This window comes from Culex pipiens, chromosome 2, assembly GCF_016801865.2.
Source record: "Culex pipiens pallens isolate TS chromosome 2, TS_CPP_V2, whole genome shotgun sequence".
Taxonomy (NCBI): Eukaryota; Metazoa; Arthropoda; class Insecta; order Diptera; family Culicidae; genus Culex; species Culex pipiens.
This window is the reverse complement of record NC_068938.1, coordinates 188224847-188245203: the sequence shown is the minus strand read 5'-3', so window position 1 is coordinate 188245203 and position 20357 is coordinate 188224847. Positions and strand designations below refer to the sequence as shown.

Genomic DNA, 20357 nt, shown 5'->3' with positions numbered 1-20357 from the left:
AAACGATTCATTGACTAAATATATGGACATTTGACTTATAATTCTGTTTAAAGGATGTTTTTAGGAATTGCAAAAATTGTTGCAAGGAACCAGTTGCAAAAAGAGGTTTTTTTTATCACTCGACTCGGTGAACCTTATGTCTCTTAATTTTGTACATTTATACACTTTTGCAGTAGGGTTCAAAATCTTTTGCCTAGTTAAAAATTAAAGCATTTTTCCACTTTTTACACTTGAAATTAATTTAATTTATGTTCAATAAACATTTTAAATATAACTGCGATCGTGTTTTAGCGTTTTGAGATTTTTTAACTTATAGTTTCCAGGGTGGCCGCTCATAACTCATTTTCAAATAGGCATTTTTTACCCAAAGAATGATTACAAAACAAATGTAGAGGCAAAGGTAAAAAAAATTAAATAAAAAAAGAACAAACTATTGACAATAACAGTAAAATTTTGAACTAAGTCAATTTTATATTTAAAAAACTACAAAAATAAAACAGCTTTTAATTTTTACTTGAGGGCGAAAATTAACACAATCTGTTAAAATTATAATAAAAAGCTTTAAACTACATGAAAAAGCCTAATGTAAACATCCTGTTTCGAAAAGCAAAGAGGTTGAAAAACAGTTAAAAATAACTTATTTTCCATCCGTCAAGAAAAGTTTTGTATATTGTTCGAATTTTCAATATTTCTTTCAATATTTATTTAAAAAAAAAACAAAAGAAAATAAGATCAGGTTCAAGAAAATCAAAAAAAAAATAATATGAGCAATGGTCTGGAAATTTTATTCAATAAATTCAAATTTCATAATCAAATTTGGAATCAGTTTTCAAAAAGTTAAGCCGCTGCAAATATTTTTCCAAGTTTATGTCGCCCCCCCCCTCCCCCTTCAAAATTGGTTAAAAAAATCAAGGGGCAAAAAAAATATTGTCGAAAAAAATCAAAATTTCAATGGAAATAGAAATCTAATCATTTGCGGCAAACTCGCAAACAAAGCCAAATGTATGCAGACTGACGTTTCTACAAACAAATGCAGGCAAATATACAGAGCAAAAACTGTCAAAAAGTTTGTTTTTTCCCAAAACTGTGTGTAGTTTCCGAACAAAAAAAATACATTCTTGAATGCAGTTGTGCAACGAGTTTTTTTTTAAAAAAGGCCTATTTTTTAAAAGGTCCAAAATCGATCTAGTTCAATTGAAAAATCACATTTACTATATTTTTTAAAACATTGTTATATTAATTTTCGATTGCACTTTTTTCTTTTTAATTTTTACCTTGAAAATTTTAACAAAAAAACGCCGGAAAAATTAAATTTGAAATTGAAGTAATACTGTGACACTTACAAAATCAATTTATGTTTTTCACGGGCTTTGGTTTGCACAGTAACAATTTGTGTATACATATTTGATAGGTGTAATTTTCGAAGGTTGAATATTACCTCTCTTATGACGTGATTTTACCTCAGTTTAGATTAAAAAAGTGACTACACCAGAAAAGTGGTAAAATTACATTTTTTCTGACATAAAAGGTGTACCCGTTTGCAAATGTAATATTGATTTTTTTACTGTGTGGCTAACATTGGTCTAATATCCAATATTGAAGCATGGAACTAAAAAAACTGGAATCGGCGGTAAATCATTCTCGGATTAGTTTTCAAAAGTACGTAAGAGCCATTGGTAAACAAAGCCCTTTTTCTATCGGCATTCGATCTACTCGCAAAAAAACAATTTCAAAAATCATTGAGATTGTTTATCTACACGTCCTTCAGGTGCCCTAAAGTAAAAACAAATGAAATATTGTTTTAATTTGAAGAGAAATAAATATTAGTGTCGGAGGTCACGGTGGCGCTTACGGCATTTTGAAAACTCACCCAAAAATTGTTTAAAAAAGAAAAGTTATATTTTTTAGGGAAAAAATATCTTAAATAAAATAAAAGCCAAGAAAAGATATTATTAGTGATTTATAGATTCCAAATCAAACAACAAAAATCAAAATTTGTCAATCATGTTATTATTTTTCAGAAATTATGGAACTTATTTTCATTAAAAACATTCAAATTTTCTTATTCTTGTTCATGTTCTAGCTATTTGGAGGGTTGAGAATCAGGTCCAATTTCCATGCAATTTGATGATTTTTACTGTTTAAAAATGTATTTTTGAAAAAAATTATAGAAATTTTGCTTGTGAACTTCCTACTGAACTATTTATTATTCGATTTTAACGTCAAATTGCTGATATGCCAACAATAGGTGCACGATTTTGTTGTGTTCATATGTGAAACAAAGATATAAATAGTATTAGAAATTCATTCAAAAGCTAAACATAAAACAATATTTACAGGGTGAACTTAGCAAACGGCTACAACTTTTCCAAAGACACCGAATCGATAAGACAAAGTATTAATTGTAAATGTGAAAAATTCTTCTTTTTAAACAATATTTCATTACAAATCTGAAAACTCAAACTTCTCTGGTGCCCTCCAGAAATCCCTCCAAAGAACAGACCTCAGAGAACATCTATTCCTCAAGAAGCAGCAAGTCACTCCAAACATCAACAACAACAATACCATCTTCTTTTTCATGGCGGTCAATATTCTCGATGTTGTTGTTTAGGCACTAGTAGCCCCCATCCAGAAGAGAAAAGAAGAATCGCGTTCCTACTGGTCGTGGGCCTGCTGGCGCTCTGCCCAGCAATCAACTTCTGTACAACACACAAACGGAAGAACATCAGGCAGAATGATTAACGTACGCGGGAGGGCGGCCAGTGGTTGCGACGAGGTTGTTGTTCTTTTCCCCGCAGGGTTGTTGATGGGGAATAGCTACGCGTACTTCTTCGGACCTAGAACTTGTTCGCTCGCGAAGGTATACGTGAGCTATACGACACCACCAAGAAGCTTAGGGGAATGACGGACTGGGCAAGAAGAACTACGCCGCAGAAGGATCATCGCCAGCAGGTCACTGAACTAGCTCCAGTGTTGTGACTTGAGCGACAACAACAAAAAACGACATCGGGAGTTCTTTGTCACCGTGATCAGCTGGAAGTGGCGGATCAACTCGCATGCAAGCCGCTGCTCGGCGTTAGAAGAAGAAGATAGTAAACAACAGCGCTTCAGGCGTGCAACCCAACTAGTTTGTAAAAAAGTGAAAACGAAATCTTGGTCAGTCGGCCGTAACCAGACGATGAAAAAGAAGCAAACCTGAAAACACATACACAACTTTCTTCGGTGGAGCAGCAAGAAAAAAAAAGGCGAAGCAGACAAACAAGTCGAGGAGCGCGAAGAAAGTAACCAAAGTGGAACAGAGACGATGAAAGAATGGTGAAAATAAAAACATGAAACGATCACTCAAAAGGCTTATGAAAGTTGCTGCCGATCTACGACAGAAAGGGGAAGGAAGAAGACGCAGAAACCCCATAGACGCGAGTTAAGTTTTTACTTTCATTCATCGGGGGGCTACTGAATGGTTTGAGGTGGCCGTGGCCGCGGCCGCGATGAGAGAGCACTTTCTCCGAGTCTTGATATGGGTTTCGCGCGGTGGCGATGATTTTTATCGCGCGCTGCCGGTGTTACGACCCGGAGTCGTGATGTCTAATGGTCTGTGGGAGATTGCGGCGGATTGCAGTGTTTAGCGAAATTACTTATTTTGCAGCGCGATTGCACGATAGATCTGAGCAAGTTGGGTTAAACGCTGTTTTTGTGATTGCGCTTCCCGATCACGGACGTCGACATCGAGGTACCTCTTGCAAGGGAGTAGGAAATTTCGAGGTGAGTTCCAGAAACAAATTGGTAAGTACACAATCTGTCAAATCTGTCAACTGTCAAGCTGTCAAAAGGTACGTCTTCTGTGTTTCGATGCTGTTTCATCGAAACTCAAAGCTACCGTTCAGTCAAAGAAGTCAATCGGATGTTTTGAGGATTTTTCGAAATTTCAAAACATCCCATCGGCAGTTTTCCCTCGGAAAACAAAACCCACTTAACACCGAGCTTATGTTCGACCAACTAACAGACCGTGACGCACTAATCCAAGGTCCCCGAGAGATAAGTCCCTTAGAACATATGACGAGGGGTCGCGACGCGTACGCGTCGTTATGTTGCGCCAGGTCGTAAAACATACATTCCTAGTTCTCCCTGTAGACTGTGATGTCTTGAAGTCGAGGGGAGATAATCCAACAACACACACTCGCAGGTGGGAATTTGTTGAAACAATCGTAAAAGCTAATGAAAATTTATTCCCCACTCACGCGAATGACTTAAGCTGGACTTGGCTTTTGAAGAAGTGTCGTGCTTACCTGGAAAGAGAGGAAAAAGAAGAAATTTTGTTAGTACAAGTTGGTTTGATGGACTTTAAATGGTCATGAATACTTTTCAAAAAAACAACAAGGAGGAGTTGTTTGTATCGTAAGGGGAAGAACTGCGTTTTCTGTCAACTTGCTGATTTCGATCAAAATCGAAGACATTGAATCAACAAGTTGGAAATCAGTTTCCTAGACATCCAGTTTTCTAAAAGTCGTCAGAATTGTCAAGGGTATGTAGGAAATATTGATATGGGTCCAAGAGCATCAACCAAGTAGACACGAAGAATTGCTTAGTACATTCAGACTAGCTCAATTGCAATTTTGTCTCCACCATACAAAGCACATTTCGTCTGCCCGGTGCCAAAAAAGTCTTTCAACCCGGTCTAAATTTACCGACCCACAGCCAGCAACTAAGTAAACAAATTGGCTAATGTCACCGCAGGGTGTCCCGCAAGTCCACTTTCATCGCACAGCTTGGCAATCTACCACAAAATGTGCATGCACCCAAAACCTCAACCGTGTTTTGGCTAGAGATAGCCGACATCGTGTCTGGGCCGGACGTCGCGATCTGCGCAATAAAAACAAATCTTGCGAATTTATCACCACGCCCCCTCCGTCGGACACCCGACCTCTCTGTCAATCTCTAATCTCCCTAAATCTAACACGAGTAATCAAGTTGAATGCCCCTGGCCCGAACTTGGATCGCGTGAGTTCAACGTTGCAACGGCTTGGCGACAATGCTGTACCACGACTTGCGTTCGAAAATAGAACTTTTGCGGTTTGACCACTTCTTCCGTTTCGAGCGCGCGAGGTTCAGCCGGTCTAAGCCGTCCCATTTTCGCTGATGACATCCAGCCGGTCTTGACAACTAAATGACTAAGCTCGATCTTGTAACTAGCGGGGTGGCATTGAGTTTCGATGAAACAGCATCGAAACTCAATAGACGACACCTTTGTTGACAGTTGACAGATTGACAGATTTGACAGATGTGGTACTTACCGAAAACCGCTGCAACTTTTCAAAGTTCTTGAAGCACCACCAGGAGGTACCTCGATTCCGACGTCCGTGATCGGGAAACGCTTGCCACAATCGAAAGTCAATTGCACCCAATAATCAACGCGACCTTCGAGGAGGCACTCGATTGCTGTGTTTACTGCAAACCCGAGCAAAAAAGCGTTTCCCCCAAAATAACAACAAACCGAGTTCGCGACGGTTCGGTGTTAGTAGGTAACACAAACAAGTCGTAAATACGCAAACGGCGGCGCATTCTCGCCACCACACACAAAGACCAGAATTGTCTAATGAAGAAAAGAGGTCACACGTCGCCGTCGCGGGTTTTCAGGCCATTCACCACAAACACACAGCTCTCTCGAATTGATTCTGGCCGCGTCTTTGTCGTGCCGTCTCTTTCCGGCAGAATTGATAATCAAAAATAGCCGCGAGAGAGAATAATTGTTTCAAGGACAGCCAGGCAAAAACATTCCCCCCTCCTTCCGCCGATCACTCACGACCACAAATTGAGAAGTCCGACGACATTCGACAAGACAAGTGTAGAGTTTTTTCGCGATTTGACGTCCGGGCCTACTAGATGAGCTGCGAGCGTGAGTGTGTGCGCTGCCGAAAATTGGTTGGCTGTGTACGGCAGATTGCGATGTCTGCGTATGAACTTGAACTTTTTATTTGGGGGTTCTCTATCTCGTTGAGGAAAAAAAATGTGTGGGATTCTTGGCGTGTTTTCAAATTGATTGGAGAGTGTGTGCGTTTGTGGTGACCTTCAGTGCGATAAGAATTACGAGGAATGGTGTTTTGAGTCGTTTTATTCGGTGTAAAGATGAAGATTGAGTTGATGAGCTTCTCTATTACGGACGTCAACATCAAAGTACCCCTGAACGTTTAACCGGATTTCGACAAAAAGTGAGGATCTGAAATCGGTAAGTACAAGTTATGGTAGTGTTGGATACGCATCGGTAAGTACAACGTCTGTCAATTCTGTCAACATCTGTCAATCTGTCAAAACTGTCAATGCCCATTGTGTTTCGATGCTGTTTCATCGAAACTCAAAGCAACCCTGTGACTGCTGTCAATCGATTGATCAGTCTTCCCAACCAATTGACGCAGGTTTAGGTTTCTAACCTCAAACCGCTTCGCGCTGCGTTGATGACCTCAATTGTGACCAAACCCGCTGAACCACTTTCGCGTCGCACCTAAATTAGACCGGCGGTTGCATCGAATCCCCACAACTGTCGTCGTTATCGAGAGACACTCAAGGCGAAGAGAAAGCGGGTGCAACCTCAAAGGATACACAATCACTGTTGGATCCAACGCAAACGAGGGTAATCATTTAATCAAATTGGAGAGACGCCGCTGGAGACGGTCGACAAAGTCGACCAAGCTGTGAAGACGGCAAGTGCATTGATATGGGCGCGCTCGCTCGGGATTAATCAAATTGGGTCTACCAAGGCAAATATTTTGGCATTCACACTTTAAGTGTGTCGAACGGGATGAGGAATTGAGGTCAGGATGCATGTGTTCGGGGCGACTCAAGGCAAGTCGTCGTCGGTGATAACGATTACAGCGTCTGAGTCTGTGTGCGCTTTTTGTTACAAACGTGTGAGTTCCGGCCTTGGTCGTGAATGGGTTGTTTCGTTGCTACTCTTTTTTTTGTGCTGTTATTGTCGAAGTAGGACTTGGAGGACAACAACGACAACAAAGGAGCGCGCGGCGGGAAAAAACGGGCAAATCCGACAGCAGTGCCATTTGGGCTGATAAGCGACGTAGTAATAGTAACAATTTGAGCGGGTACTCGCACACACAAAAAAAGAACCGGGCAAACTGACAAGTGATAATTAACCTATATTCTCGCCGGCTGAGCTGTCATAACGAAGCGTGACGGCCGAGGACAAAGAGTACGATGGTGGTGTGAGGCTTCGGAAGCCGAGATGAACGCGGAAGTCGTCACGTGGGATGTCTTTGATCTAGATCAGCTGATGATGGGTGAAGAATTGGTATTGTGCGTGAGATCGAGCGCACTAATCAATCGTATTGTCTGTTTTGAGATTAGAATTAGGGTGCTAATCGGTCTGATTAGCAGTATCGCGTGGTTTTAGAATGTTTCTAGAATATTGTTTCCCTAACACGGACGTCGACTTCAAAGTACTCTCAGCAGTTGTAGAAAAATCTGATCAAAAGCAAATATCTTGGGTAAGTACTGTCAACTGTCAATTCTGTCAACTGTCACACTGTAATCTGTCAACTGTCACATATCTGTCAACCTTCAATTCTATCATTCGTTTCTGAGTTTCGATGCTGTTTCATTGTAACTTATGACTACAAAACAAGTCTAGTTTTAAAGATCTTCATGTTTCAACAACCGTGTATCTCAACTTTCTCCCAACATTGTTCAAGTTGTAACTAGTAATCATCAAGATCTCCAATCTAAACCAACTCAACCGCCCATAACACATCAAAATTTCCCTTCAAAACCAACTCGATTAAGTTTGCAATCGCAAATCCCAAACTACAAGAGCTACTTCAACGAGCCGTGAAGTATCGATTAGCACTCTCGGCATGATAAGCAAAACCCTCAGCTCATCGTCGGATATGTGTTCATTTTCACCATCGCAAATCTTGGAGCAACCTCCCCAACCATGCCGGGTTAGTTGATTGATGATGAGACTCAGGTTTTGCGCGCCCACGACATGAGCTCTCTCTGAGGGACAGTTATGCAACGTCTAACACAACTGGTCGGTGTACCACCTTTCGCAAAGTGACAGCGTCGAAAAAAGTAGGTGGGAACCCCGACATCATTAAATTTTGAGTTTGAAAGAGAAAGCAAGTGATCTTTGCTGACCTGACGGTTTCAAAGGAGAATGGGCAAATTTGGTCCAAGGATGTACACGAACGGGACCAACTTTTTTCGAAAGATCTCGCCGAGACATGAAAAAAAGTCTTCTGGACCAACTCTCTAAACCCCGGGGTTCAAAAGTTACATGCTGTTGAAGTTTGAGCATTTTGAGTAAAAATATACAAAAAATCGTATTTTTGCTATTTCTAAAATCATTTATAAAATCTCTGTTTCATTATGGATTTCGATTTTCTTGACTTCATTCGACGCGTATCAGCAAAAACTATGAATTCTGATATATCTTAGCATGATTGAAACATGATTTCACTTGTTTTTATCCGTTTGAACCGTTTGTGCAAGAGGCATCCCATAGAAACAAGTCGAAACTTCAAGGTTTTGAAACCGGATCCGACCCAGACTGCTTCAGTGAGTATGGAAGGCTTCAGTGCAATGTTGTAACAACTTATTGGGATGGTCTGAGTCATCCGAGAACTCCTTGGAGTTAAGACCGGTGAGTCTACCGCCGTAACAAGCAAGATGTCGGCGGTTTTTGACCACTGATCATACCCGCATGGCTTCAGTGAGTATGGTAGACTACTATGCTGATGTGTTGGAGTGTCCTGGGTTCTCCTAGGACTCCCTGGAGTTAAGATCTGTGGGTCTACTACCGTAACAAGCAAAATGTCGACCGGTTTTGACAACGGAACATACCCGCATAGCTTCAGTCAGTATGGTAGACTGCTTTGTTAATGTGTTGGGATGTCTTTGGTCATCCTAGGACTCCCTGGAGTTATGATCTGTAGGTCTACGGCTGTTACAAGGACTCCCTGGAATGGTCCAGAACATCCCAACATAACAGAACTACAGTCTCCCATACTCACTGAATCTTTGCGGTTATGATGCGCGGTTAAAAATCGTCGACCTTTTTCTTGTTACAGTGACCCAAATATCTTAACTCCAGGGAGTCCTAGGATGACCAAAGACATCTTAACACATTAAGAAAGCAGTCTACCATACTGACTGAAGCTATGCGGGTATGTTCCGGGGTCAAAAACCGTCGACCTCTTGCTTGTTACGGCTGTAGCTCCACAGATCATTACTCCAGGGAGTCCTTGGATGACCCAGGACATCCTAACATATTAGCAAAGTAGTCTACCATACTCACTGAAGCTATGCGGGTATGTTCCGTTGTCAAAACCGGTCGACATTTTGCTTGTTACGGTAGTAGACCCACAGATCTTAACTCCAGGGAGTCCTAGGAGAACCCAGGACACTCCAACACATCAGCATAGTAGTCTACCATACTCACTGAAGCCATGCGGGTATGATCAGTGGTCAAAAACCGCCGACATCTTGCTTGTTACGGCGGTAGACTCACCGGTCTTAACTCCAAGGAGTTCTCGGATGACTCAGACCATCCCAATAAGTTGTTACAACATTGCACTGAAGCCTTCCATACTCACTGAAGCAGTCTGGGTCGGATCCGGTTTCAAAACCTTGAAGTTTCGACTTTTTTCTATGGGATGCCTCTTGTACAAACGGTTCAAACGTATAAAACCAAGAGAAATCATGTTTCAATCATGCTAAGACATATTAGAACTCATAGTTTTTGCTGATACGCGTCGAATGAAGTCAAGATGAGCAAAATCCATAATAAAATGGAGATTTTATAAATGATTTTAGAAATAGCAAAAATACGATTTTTTGTACATTTTTACCCAAAATGCTCAAACTTCAACAACTTGTAACTTTTGAACCCCGGGGTTTAGAGAGTTGGTCCAGAAGACTTTTTTTCATGTCTCGGCGAGATCTTTCGAAAAAAGTTGCTCCCGTTCGTGTACATCCTTGGACCAGCTCCCATACAAATTTGCCCATTCTCCTTTGCGGGACAGTTTCAAGGTTTGAGACTACTACTCGGGGTTTGGTTGTCATCAATCTTGGGCGCGTTTGACACAATTTGCGATTTTTGGGGGCGTTTCCCAATCACGGACGTCAACATCGAGGTACTACGACTAACTGAGATGTCATGTATTGGGGTAAGTATTCGTTTAGTGTAGAACTTCTCTATTACGGACGTCGAAATCGAGGTACCTCTTACCGAAGTAAGAAGTCTCGACGGTGTTGGTGAATGGGTAAGTACTCTGTCAATTCTGTTAATTGTCAATTCTGTCAATTGTCAAATTGAAAAAAACAATGCCTTTTTCGTTTCAATGCTGTTTCATTGAAACGTAAAAGCTGACGCAAAATCGTTGCAATTTTGCTAGTAAAACTGCAACGATATAGGTCGATTATGCCCAAAATCCCGAATATTTTTCGACCACTTTGACATAATCAACCTTGCGGCACAGTTTCAAGGTTAAGCTTTGAGAGTTCTGAACGTATTCGAGTTTGATAGTCAGCAATCTTGGTCGTAGGAAGAGATGCTTTGTCGCGTTTGACACAATTCGCGATTTTTTGAGTTTCCCAATCACGGACGTCAACATTGAGGCACTGCGACAAACTAAGATATCATGTATCGAGGTAAGTAATCGTTTAGTGAAGAACTTCGTAATTTTGACATAATTTGCTAATTTGGGGACGTTTCCCGATCACGGACGTCGACATCGAAGTACTATGCATAGCTCACAAATCAAGTATTGGGGTAAGTATTCGTTTAGTGTATTCTCAAGTGTTGTAAAATGGGTAAGTACTCTGTCAATTCTGTCAACTGTCAAAAAATGCCAAAACAATGCTTTTTGCGTTTCAATGCTGTTTCATTGAAACGCAAAGGCTGCCCCAATAGCGTTGCAGTTTCCCAACTCAAAACTGCAACGATATGGGTTAATTATGCCAAAAATGTCGAAACGACCACTTTGACATAATCAACCTCGGCAACACAAACCCCCTTTCGCGTACGGAAAGGGAAAGTCCGGCGGGCATTTCGCCACGACGATCGTCATTTCTCTTTCGATCTTTCTTTCACTTTCTCCGAACTTGACTTGGTTTTCTTTCTTGGTCGTACGAAATCGAAGTCGACGCGGCGTTCGACGTCATAATCTCACATTTCTCTTTTCTCTAGGCGCTGCTTGATCCGCGCTGAGCCACACTCACACACTCAAGTTGGTTGGTGGCCTACTTTTTTTTTTCTCTCGAGCTGGCTGCACTGCCGCGGAGCGCACTCAGCTGAGCCGCGCGGAGATTGTGCGTGAGTGTTTGTAAGAGAGATTCGTTTTTTTTTTCGAAAAATGAAACCGAGAGGGGAAAAGTCAAAGTCGCAAACGCGTTTGTGGTGGTGTTGTACGAGGTTGGTATTTTGGGAAGTTATGACTTTTTAAATGGGACACGCAACGCGCAGGGAAATGCGTTCGGAACTAGGCTGAACGGATGTCTTAAGTTACTTAGACCACACTCGACGTATTAGGTGCGCTAGTCTACCTTCTCGAGCCTCGTTGAAGGTCTTTGCGCGCAAACGAGTTTAACGACTCGAGCGGTTCTTGGCGTTGAACAACCTCAAAGCCTATGTCAAGCCCGACGACGGCTATTTCGCAGCCGTTCGCACGATTTCTAAGCAGTCTACTTTCGCAGCGGTTCGAAACGAAACCGGTTTGCCGAACGTTTTCGGTGCGTATCAACTCCATACACGCTGAAGTACGAAACCTTCAAAACGCCAACATGTGGTTCTGTCGCCCTCAAGCGTTGCGTTGCTCCATGAATAGTTACGGTGCCACAAAAGTCATTAGTTTTGTCCTCGTTTCCCGGTTTCCGATTTTTTTTTCTTCCCATGAGAACCTCGGAATCTCCGGAAGAGCCCGGCCGAAATCCATCACATTAACGCAATTAGAGCGCCGAGACGAGAGCAGATTTTCGTTCGTCAAAATGTGTCGTTGAAACCAAGTTGAAACCCTGAAAATAGATCAACACACTGTGTCTTTAGGGTACAGAGGAGTTGGAGGAAGGCAACATTTGACATGTGTCAAGACGGGGCAGACTGACTGAAATGTTTGAAATTATGCGTACTGTGTACGACGGTTTTTGTTCCCTGCAGTCCGGAAAAGCCGGGCCCATATGTTGCAGCGGCAGTTATGACTGAGTCCCGTCGTCGTGCAGACAACAACGGGAAAACTGACATCCGCATCCCACTGGGAAGGTTTCTTTGTGATGAAATGAAGCGTTACGAGTGGGATCGAGGAGTGGAGAGGCATTTAAAGTAAATGCTGGAATGTTTACTTTGAGTTTGAAATGTTTAATTGAACTGAAATAAGGAGTTGATGCGTTTCCCGAACACGGACGTCGACTTCGAGGTACCTTGTGCTCGATTAAGCGTAAACTGTTGAGGTAAGTACTGAAAAATAAAGTTTCATTGATTGAGCGTTTCCCAATCACGGACGTCGACATCGAGGTACCTTCTGCTCCAACTAGTAGAAACTTGATGGGGTAGGTACTAGTGAATAAGGTGGCACAGCGGCGTCAACATCAAGGTTTAGCTGGAGTTTCGGTAAGTACAATATCTGTCAATCTGTCAATTCTGCCAACTTTTGAACTGAAGTCTCTTGCGTTTCAATGCTGTTTCATTGAAACGCAAAGACTAAGAAATGATTTGGGTGTGATCGAATCCTGAATCAAATCATACTTTTAAACATTGCTTATCAGCATTACACGTAAAAACGCAACACTGTTTCCCGAACACGGACGTCGACTTCGAGGTACCTTGTGCTCGATTAAGCGTAAACTATTAAGGTAAGTACTGAAAAATAAAGTTTCATTGATTGAGCGTTTCCCAATCACGGACGTCGACATCGAGGTACCTTCTGCTCCAACTAGTAGGAACTTGATGGGGTAAGTACTAGTGAATAAGGTGGCACAGCGGCGTCAACATCAAGCTTATACTGGAGTTTCGGTAAGTACAAATTCTGTCAATCCTGTCAACTTTTCAACTGAAATCTCTTGCGTTTCAATGCTGTTTCGTTGGAACGCAAAGACTAAGAAATGTTTTAAGTATGATAGATTCCCGAATCAAATCACACTTTAAAACATTTCTTATCAGCACTACACGTGGAAAAAGCGTCACTTTAAAAAATGATGCTGCATTCGTCAGCAAATTTGCTCCATTTTTCTTAGCTGACACAATTTCCCAAAAAAAAAAATCGGAAGATAAAACCCAGTTTAACTATGTCATATTTCAGCTTAGCCCCAGCTGACAACGCAAAATACATTAGGATCGCGCTGTGACACGGTTGAGGCCCGCTGTCACTGCCCAGAACAACAATTTTTCTCCATTTAGTGCGACCCATATAATTGATGGCAGTCGTGTGTGCGCACCCCGTGAATGATGCGCGGTGGGGTTGAATTTGCAAAATATAAAAAAATCCGAAATTTTCAGAAATAATTTTATTTTGAAGAATTTTGTCGAAAGTAATTTTTTGAAAAAAAAAACCCACCGTGCCTCACCTTAAGGCAGCGATTTCAACCAAAAGTTTTGGCGTTCAACGCGATGCTGCCGGCTGATAACTTTACCTAGAAAAACCCGAGAGTGAGAGTGTATATCGTGCGAGGGTGCGCGGCATATTTTTGGATGCCGCGCGTGAGTTTTTCGGTAATTGGGTCAACGACTACCGAACACGACGCCCGTGGTATTCGTAGTAGAAGAAGCCGGCGGCGGCGTCATCACCGAACACGCGTCGCAGATGATGAAGTTCGTGTGTTTGTGTGGCGCGCGATATCATGTTATAGACATCAACAGAGGGGGATGAATAGGCGAGGGAGTGTGCGTGCGTGAAGACGTGTGAATGACAGCAAATGAAGGGAAAATTGATACCGTATTGAGAAATCGAGGGTGAGAGTGAACCGAAATAGATGCTTGGAAGTAAGATTTAGGATAGCGTTTTCTGGAAATGGGGCAAACCAGAGTAATGGTCTCATCAAATGCCATCTTCTTGATGGAAGTCATAGTGATGCTTCTAGAAGCTGTGGGAATGGGGACAATTAGGTTTAAGTTACCTACAGCAAACTGAACAATACAGCTTCCTAACAGATGTCCAGAACAAAAATCTTGAAGTCACGTTTCCCAATCACGGACGTCGACTTCAAGGTTCTAGAAATTTTGACAACATTCTTTGATCTCACTCAGGTAAGTACATATAAAGTGTTGATGCGGTTCCCTATCACGAACGTCACTCTGGTAAGTACAACGTTCTGTCAACCTTCTGTCAATCTGTCACCTGTCAAACCCGTCCGTAAGTCAAACGCTGCGTTTCGACGCTGTTCCATCGAAACTCAGCCGACTTCACGAACCGGGCTGCGTATTTCCCAACGCGCCAATGTTGTCGAGTCAGCTATCAACCGACCCACATTAGTATTCCGGCCTTTGATAGCTGGCTCGCAAACCTTGCGCGCGGTTTTGGGGTGTCCTTGGCGAGCCAACTCATCGCCATTTCGGTGGGGTGCAATTTTGCAACATCGCAAATCTATGAACTGTGGCGTCATTACTCCAGCGGATCCATTGTTGGCGCGCTAAGCGCGACTCATTACCATTTCGCGCCTGTGACTTGGCCCAGATATATCCGGGCGCGCGCTAGTGAAAGTTTAATCGTGTCTAGCCGTTGGCAGACGGCGATGCAGCGCAGACAGCGGGACAAACACCACGACACACGTCATTTGGCAACCTTTGGGTAGAGCCAACAAAGAGCGCGCGGAGAGTTGGTCGTCGTCGTCATCATTGACACAGTTTTTCGGCTTCGCCGAATCACCCCCAAGTAATACCCGCCACAGCTTTGTGTGTACTCTTTCAAGGTTCGCGATACAACAGAGAAGAAGGGGGGCTTTGTTCCGGCGGGCTGGGACCAGGTAGGTAGGTCATTTGAGTAATGCCGTGAAGGAAGAAAGCAATTCGCTGAAGGAGAAAGATGATGATAAAGCACTTCTCGGCCGATGCTAATGAGTTTGTCGTCACCTTGTGCAATATGCACTGGGGAGTTTGGAGTTATTGGGTCATACGGGGCAAGTGACTCACTGAGATAAGAGGGGTGTTGTTTTTGCGAAGAACAGGATCTGAGGTGGATGTCGACCAGATCACAACGGTAACAGATTTCGTTATGAAGATTTGGTGGGTTTCCCTATCACGGACGTCGACATCAAGGTACCTTTTGCTGAAGGTCCAATAAATTTGAAATTTGAAGGTGGATCACTCTGGTAAGTAGGCAGCGGATGACCCAATAGGTTAGGTGGTAAGTACAAAATTTTGTCTACTGTCATTTGCTGTCAATCTGTCAACCTTCATGAATGGTATATTAGGTCTATTCCCGTACTGCAGAATTCAGCAATTCTGCACGAAATTGGCAGCAGAGCGTTCCCGTACTTTTCTGCAACAAAAGTAACTTTTCTCTCAGGCAGAATTTCTGCAATGAGAGAGGTAGAAGTTATAGCAAAACCGTTCCCGTACTTTTCTGCAAGCTCTCTCTTCTCTTTCGTGTTGAAAAGTAACTGCAAGCTGGTGTGAGTACACGCTTACATAAAATTTGCAAGTTGGGTTAAATCAAGCATTTTATTATTATGTAGTTGCAATAAATGTGATGTTTTATTATAACTAAATTTTAGTAGTCTTTTTGAAGGGACGTTTGTATATTTGAAATTGATGGTTTTTGGGGTATTTTTTAATGTCTGGTTTTATCGTACTCATTTTATGTTAACGATTTCAGGCTTAGTTCATGAATGTAATGGTATAGCGAATTTATTATTTTTTTTAGTGTTAATATTTTAACCTGACCAAAAGTTGTTAAGTTAATCCAATATTACAGCACGGCTAATAGCTCAACAAACAATTTGTATCATAAAAACACATTGTTTTTAAAAACTATTAAAAGACATATTGCTTTTGAGTTGAATAAATTTCAAATAAATATTTGATCTTCAATTGTTTTTGAACAGACTAAATATGTGTGTTAAAATAACAGGTAAATTTAATTGGCAAATTATAAATTGTACCTGTGACGGTGCTACTACTTTGTCTTATATGAACCAAAATATTAAAAGTATTTTGTTGAACTTTCAATGAAGGAATCATAAAAAAGGTATAAGACTATACCAAACAAATAATTCATATAATTGATTATATAATTGATGACCATAAAATTATTGCTGGAACATAAGTTACGTTGTGTACACATCATATTTTATATTATTTAAAATTGATATAAATTTTATTAAAAATTATACGATATACTCTACACCACAATTCTTAAATTCTTAAATGCCGCCATCTTAAATCATAAAAATACACATATTTTAAAGTCATATTCTAGGTTAGAAACGCATATTGAGAGGATTTAGAGATTAGAAAATTTGAAGAGGTCGTCGGATAATAGAGTACAAACTGTTTCTATTTTTTATAATTGAAACTCAATTATAATATTTTTTTATTCACGAAATTTTTAAATTTTACGTTTTTCAAATTATAATATCTTTGAAATTTTAGATTTTTTTTTATTTCGAATTCAAAATATTTGAATTTTTGAGGTGCGAACTTTTGGAAACACATAAATTTAGAAACTCATAACTAAAAATTTAAAAAAACTAATATTTTTAAATTGAGAAACTAAAACAAAAATAAATCAGGTACTTGAGAAATTTGATATGCAAATCTTTATATAAGAAAAATAAAAAAAACACAAATTCAACGCACAATTCAAAATGTTTAAAATTTAATTAAGCTTAATTTCAAAAACTCAAAATAAAAAAATTAAGGTTGATTTTTTTATTTCTATTGTTTACTTGATGTAAAAAAAAATGAATTGTTTGTAATGTAAAATTTCTACCTAAGCATAAGCATCTTTTAAATAAAATGTTGAGTTGCATAAAAAAATAAGTCACCGTTCTAGAGGTAAACTTCTTTCAATTACAATTTACAATTTTTGTCAATCCCTTTTTTTAAATAATAATAAAAAAAATTATACCCAATTTGAGTAAATCCACTCAACTGTGTACAATATTGCAGAAAAAGTACTGGAACACGCTACCCAGGCAAAAGTTTTGTGGCTTCTCTCCTTGCAGAACTTCTGCAAAAGAGAGAGATGAAGAGAGCGAGCTGAAAAGTACGGGAACGTGATGCAAAAAAGTGACTTATGCTGGCTGCAGAATTCTGCAGAAGTTGCAGAAATTCTGCAATTCTGCAGGTACGGGAATAGACCTATTGTGTTTTGATGCTGTTTCATCAAAACTCAATGCCAAATAAATACCCTTACCAAAAATCATGATTTTCTGAGTTCAATATCGCACTTTTCATACGATTTTTTGAATTCAACCCATATTACCATTTTTATGGTTGTAGTACCTGAACTCAAAAAATCGTATGAAAAGTGGGATATTGAACTCAGAAAATCATAAATTTTGGTAAGGGTGAAGCTTCTGGTAGATTCAGTAACCTTCACAGAAGCCTTTAATTTATTGGTAGAGATTTAGGGTTCAGATTTCTTTAGTAAGATCAGATAGGTTTCCCAATCACAGTCGTCAACATCAAGGTACCTTTTGCAGAAGGTCGAAAAAATTGACATTTGAACGTGGATTTCTCTGGTAAGTACGCAGCGGTTGACCCAATAGGTTAGGTGGTAAGTACAAAATTCTGTCTACTGTCAATTTTCTGTCAATCTGTCAACTTTCACGAATGGTAGGTTGTGTTTTGATACTGTTTCATCAAAACTCAATGCCAAAAAAAGCTTCTGATAGATTCAGTGATCTGTTCTGAGTGTTCTAAACCAAAAATTTAGGCGCTTGGAGATCAACTTACTTAACAGAAGCTTTTTCATGTATTGCTAGAGATTTAGGGTTTAGATTGCGGTATTAAGATTGGGTGGATTTCCCTAACACGGACGTCAACATCAAGGTACCTTCAGATGACGGTCGAAAAAATTAAATTTGAACGAGGATAATCAGGTAAGTAAGTAGTAGATGACCAAGAAGTTTTAATAAGGTTGGGTGGGTTTCCCTATCACGGACGTCAACATCAAGGTACCTTTTGCAGAAGGTCGAACAAATTGACATTTGAACGTGGATTTCTCTGGTAAGTACGCAGCGGATGACCCAGTAGGTTTGGAGGTAAGTACAAAATTTTGTTAACTGTCAATTTTCTGTCAATCTGTCAAATTTCTTGAATGGTATGTTGTGTTTTGATGCTGTTTCAGCAAAACTCAAAGCCAAACAAAGCTTCTGATAGATTCAGTGACCTTTATAGAGTGTTCTAAATCAAGAATTTTGACTCTTGGAGGTCAACCTGAAAAACAGAAGCTTGTAGGAAAGAGATTTAGGGTTCAAGGACTCACCTGACGAAATCGAGTTGACCGACTCGCTGCGGGGCGTGTTCATGATCGTGTTCTGGATGATCGACGGCAGCGGCGGGATCAGCGTCTGGCTCTGGTTCATCCCGTTGATCAGGTTGCCGACAATGTGCTGAATGTTATTCCCATTGGCCTGCATCGCCTGCCCGGCCACGTTCATCATCCCGTTCAGGTTATTGTTCCCGATGCCGATGCCGTTCATGAGCAGGTTGTTGGCCGCGCCGCAGCCGCCCACGTTGTTGTTCCCGTTCGACAGCACCGAGTGCCCGTTGTAGGCGCCCTCCTCGTACGCGCTCCACAGCTCCAGATCGTTGTACTCGGGCGAGCCGAGCGAGTTGGGCGACATGGTCATGCCGGGGGACATGACGAGGGCCGCCGACGAGGACGTCACCTCGGAGCTGCTCTCGTCCAGCATCCGCAGGGACGTGAAGCCCCCGTTGTTGGACCATCTTCTTTTCATCATCTTGACGGCTGGCTTTCAGGTTATCCGTGTGTAATGGTTCTTATGTGTTCAACAGTATAGAATCTTCCTCGCAAACAGAACAACTGCCTATAAACCTACAACTTCCTGAGCACAATCTTCCAAGGGCTACGAATCTTCCGCGTATAAAGGCCTCTCTCGCAAACAACAAACAACCAACAATTTCACCGCGCGTTCGACACTCTTGAAACCTTCTTCGCGTCACTCTCTCTTAGAATATCTCACCACTTCTCAGTAAGGTGTCAAAAACAACAAACTTGAACTATACAATCCGCCAGGGATGCGTCACACACACACACTTTTGCTACACACTTCTAGGCTCGACGTCGCAGCTGCTGCTTCTGCAGTGGACCATCGTTGGGGCTTTGGCTGCCTTTCTCCGACCGTTTCAGCATGCTGGAAGCCGATCGGACCCTGCAGTTCATACTGCGTTCTGATTGCTGTGAAGGTTGAGATTTTTGTTGAGGTTAGGTTCGATCTCCACGTTTTTGAGACCAAACCCGTTGGATGCGCGCTAGTGATATTTCACACGGCAGGACACCGCGTCCGAAGTTGTGCAACCTAGCCGCCGCGAAACTTATGCAAATCGACCTGATCCGAATTCCGAGAAGAGAACCTGCCACTCGCAGGAATATAAATCAGCATCGCCATAAACTTGCCGCGAGCAGCTCCAGTTTCGACAGCTGGGCGACCCCTCGGTTGTTATGAACCGAATTTCGCGCAGCCATCAACCTGCCATAAATAAGGATCAACGGCCAGAAATGGGAGCGAGTTCTGAAATCGTCCCAAACAGTTTTGAAATTCATCGTACACAGTCTTAATGAGATGGGTGCGGGGGGTTAGCCCCCTCGTCCGCGATCAAGAACTGATTATTGGCCTTTAGAGCGAGATCCGATCTTGGACCCAAAATCTTATTGGAACAGGTAGAACCGGTTTCGTTGCGCGATGATCGCTTTGTTGTTTTCGATTAACCCCCGAAACAACCAACAAGGTAGTTCTAGATTCTTTGTACTCGCAAGCCCCCAGCGATAGCGTCTATCCAGTGGACGGAGTCTACGACAGCTTTTATCATTGCTACAAGTTCGGAAAGTAGGTCACAGCCCAGCGCAAGGCTCCCTACGCGTCGGAGGAAGAAGCTACTGATAAGGTATTCTTCGAGTCAGGGGCGTTACAGAAGTCACGAGAGCTCGAAAAGAACACCCCGAATCAAACGAGCGTCTTTGATAGCACAGAAACGTGTCAACAGAACTAGAGCAAATGCATTCAGCCCTGAATCTGGAAATTGCCCCCATTATCACGACACCAGGGAAGATGGTCCCCCTCTATTTGCACAGCAAGTAGCTGCTGCAGCTAGTCTGGAGTCACTATCTCCACCTTTCCCACCGAGCGGAGATTAGCCTCAGTACAAAGTTGCATTCAGCAGGAGTACGGTGGCG

The 20357-nt window shown here is 41.7% G+C and overlaps 2 protein-coding genes across 2 annotated transcripts in view; both read right to left on the bottom strand.

Moving 5' to 3' along the window:
- Positions 1-20357, bottom strand: part of LOC120415091 (ecdysone receptor-like) — a 363558-nt gene that overhangs the window by 94083 nt on the left and 249118 nt on the right.
- LOC120415094 (ecdysone receptor-like) overlaps positions 1-20357 on the bottom strand; it is a 41157-nt gene that overhangs the window by 10331 nt on the left and 10469 nt on the right. Inside the window, exon 2 of the mRNA XM_039576512.2 lies at positions 18426-19361. Coding sequence (XP_039432446.1) covers positions 18426-18903 — 478 coding nt within the window. The 5' untranslated portion in view covers positions 18904-19361. The remainder of the gene's footprint in view (positions 1-18425; positions 19362-20357) is intronic.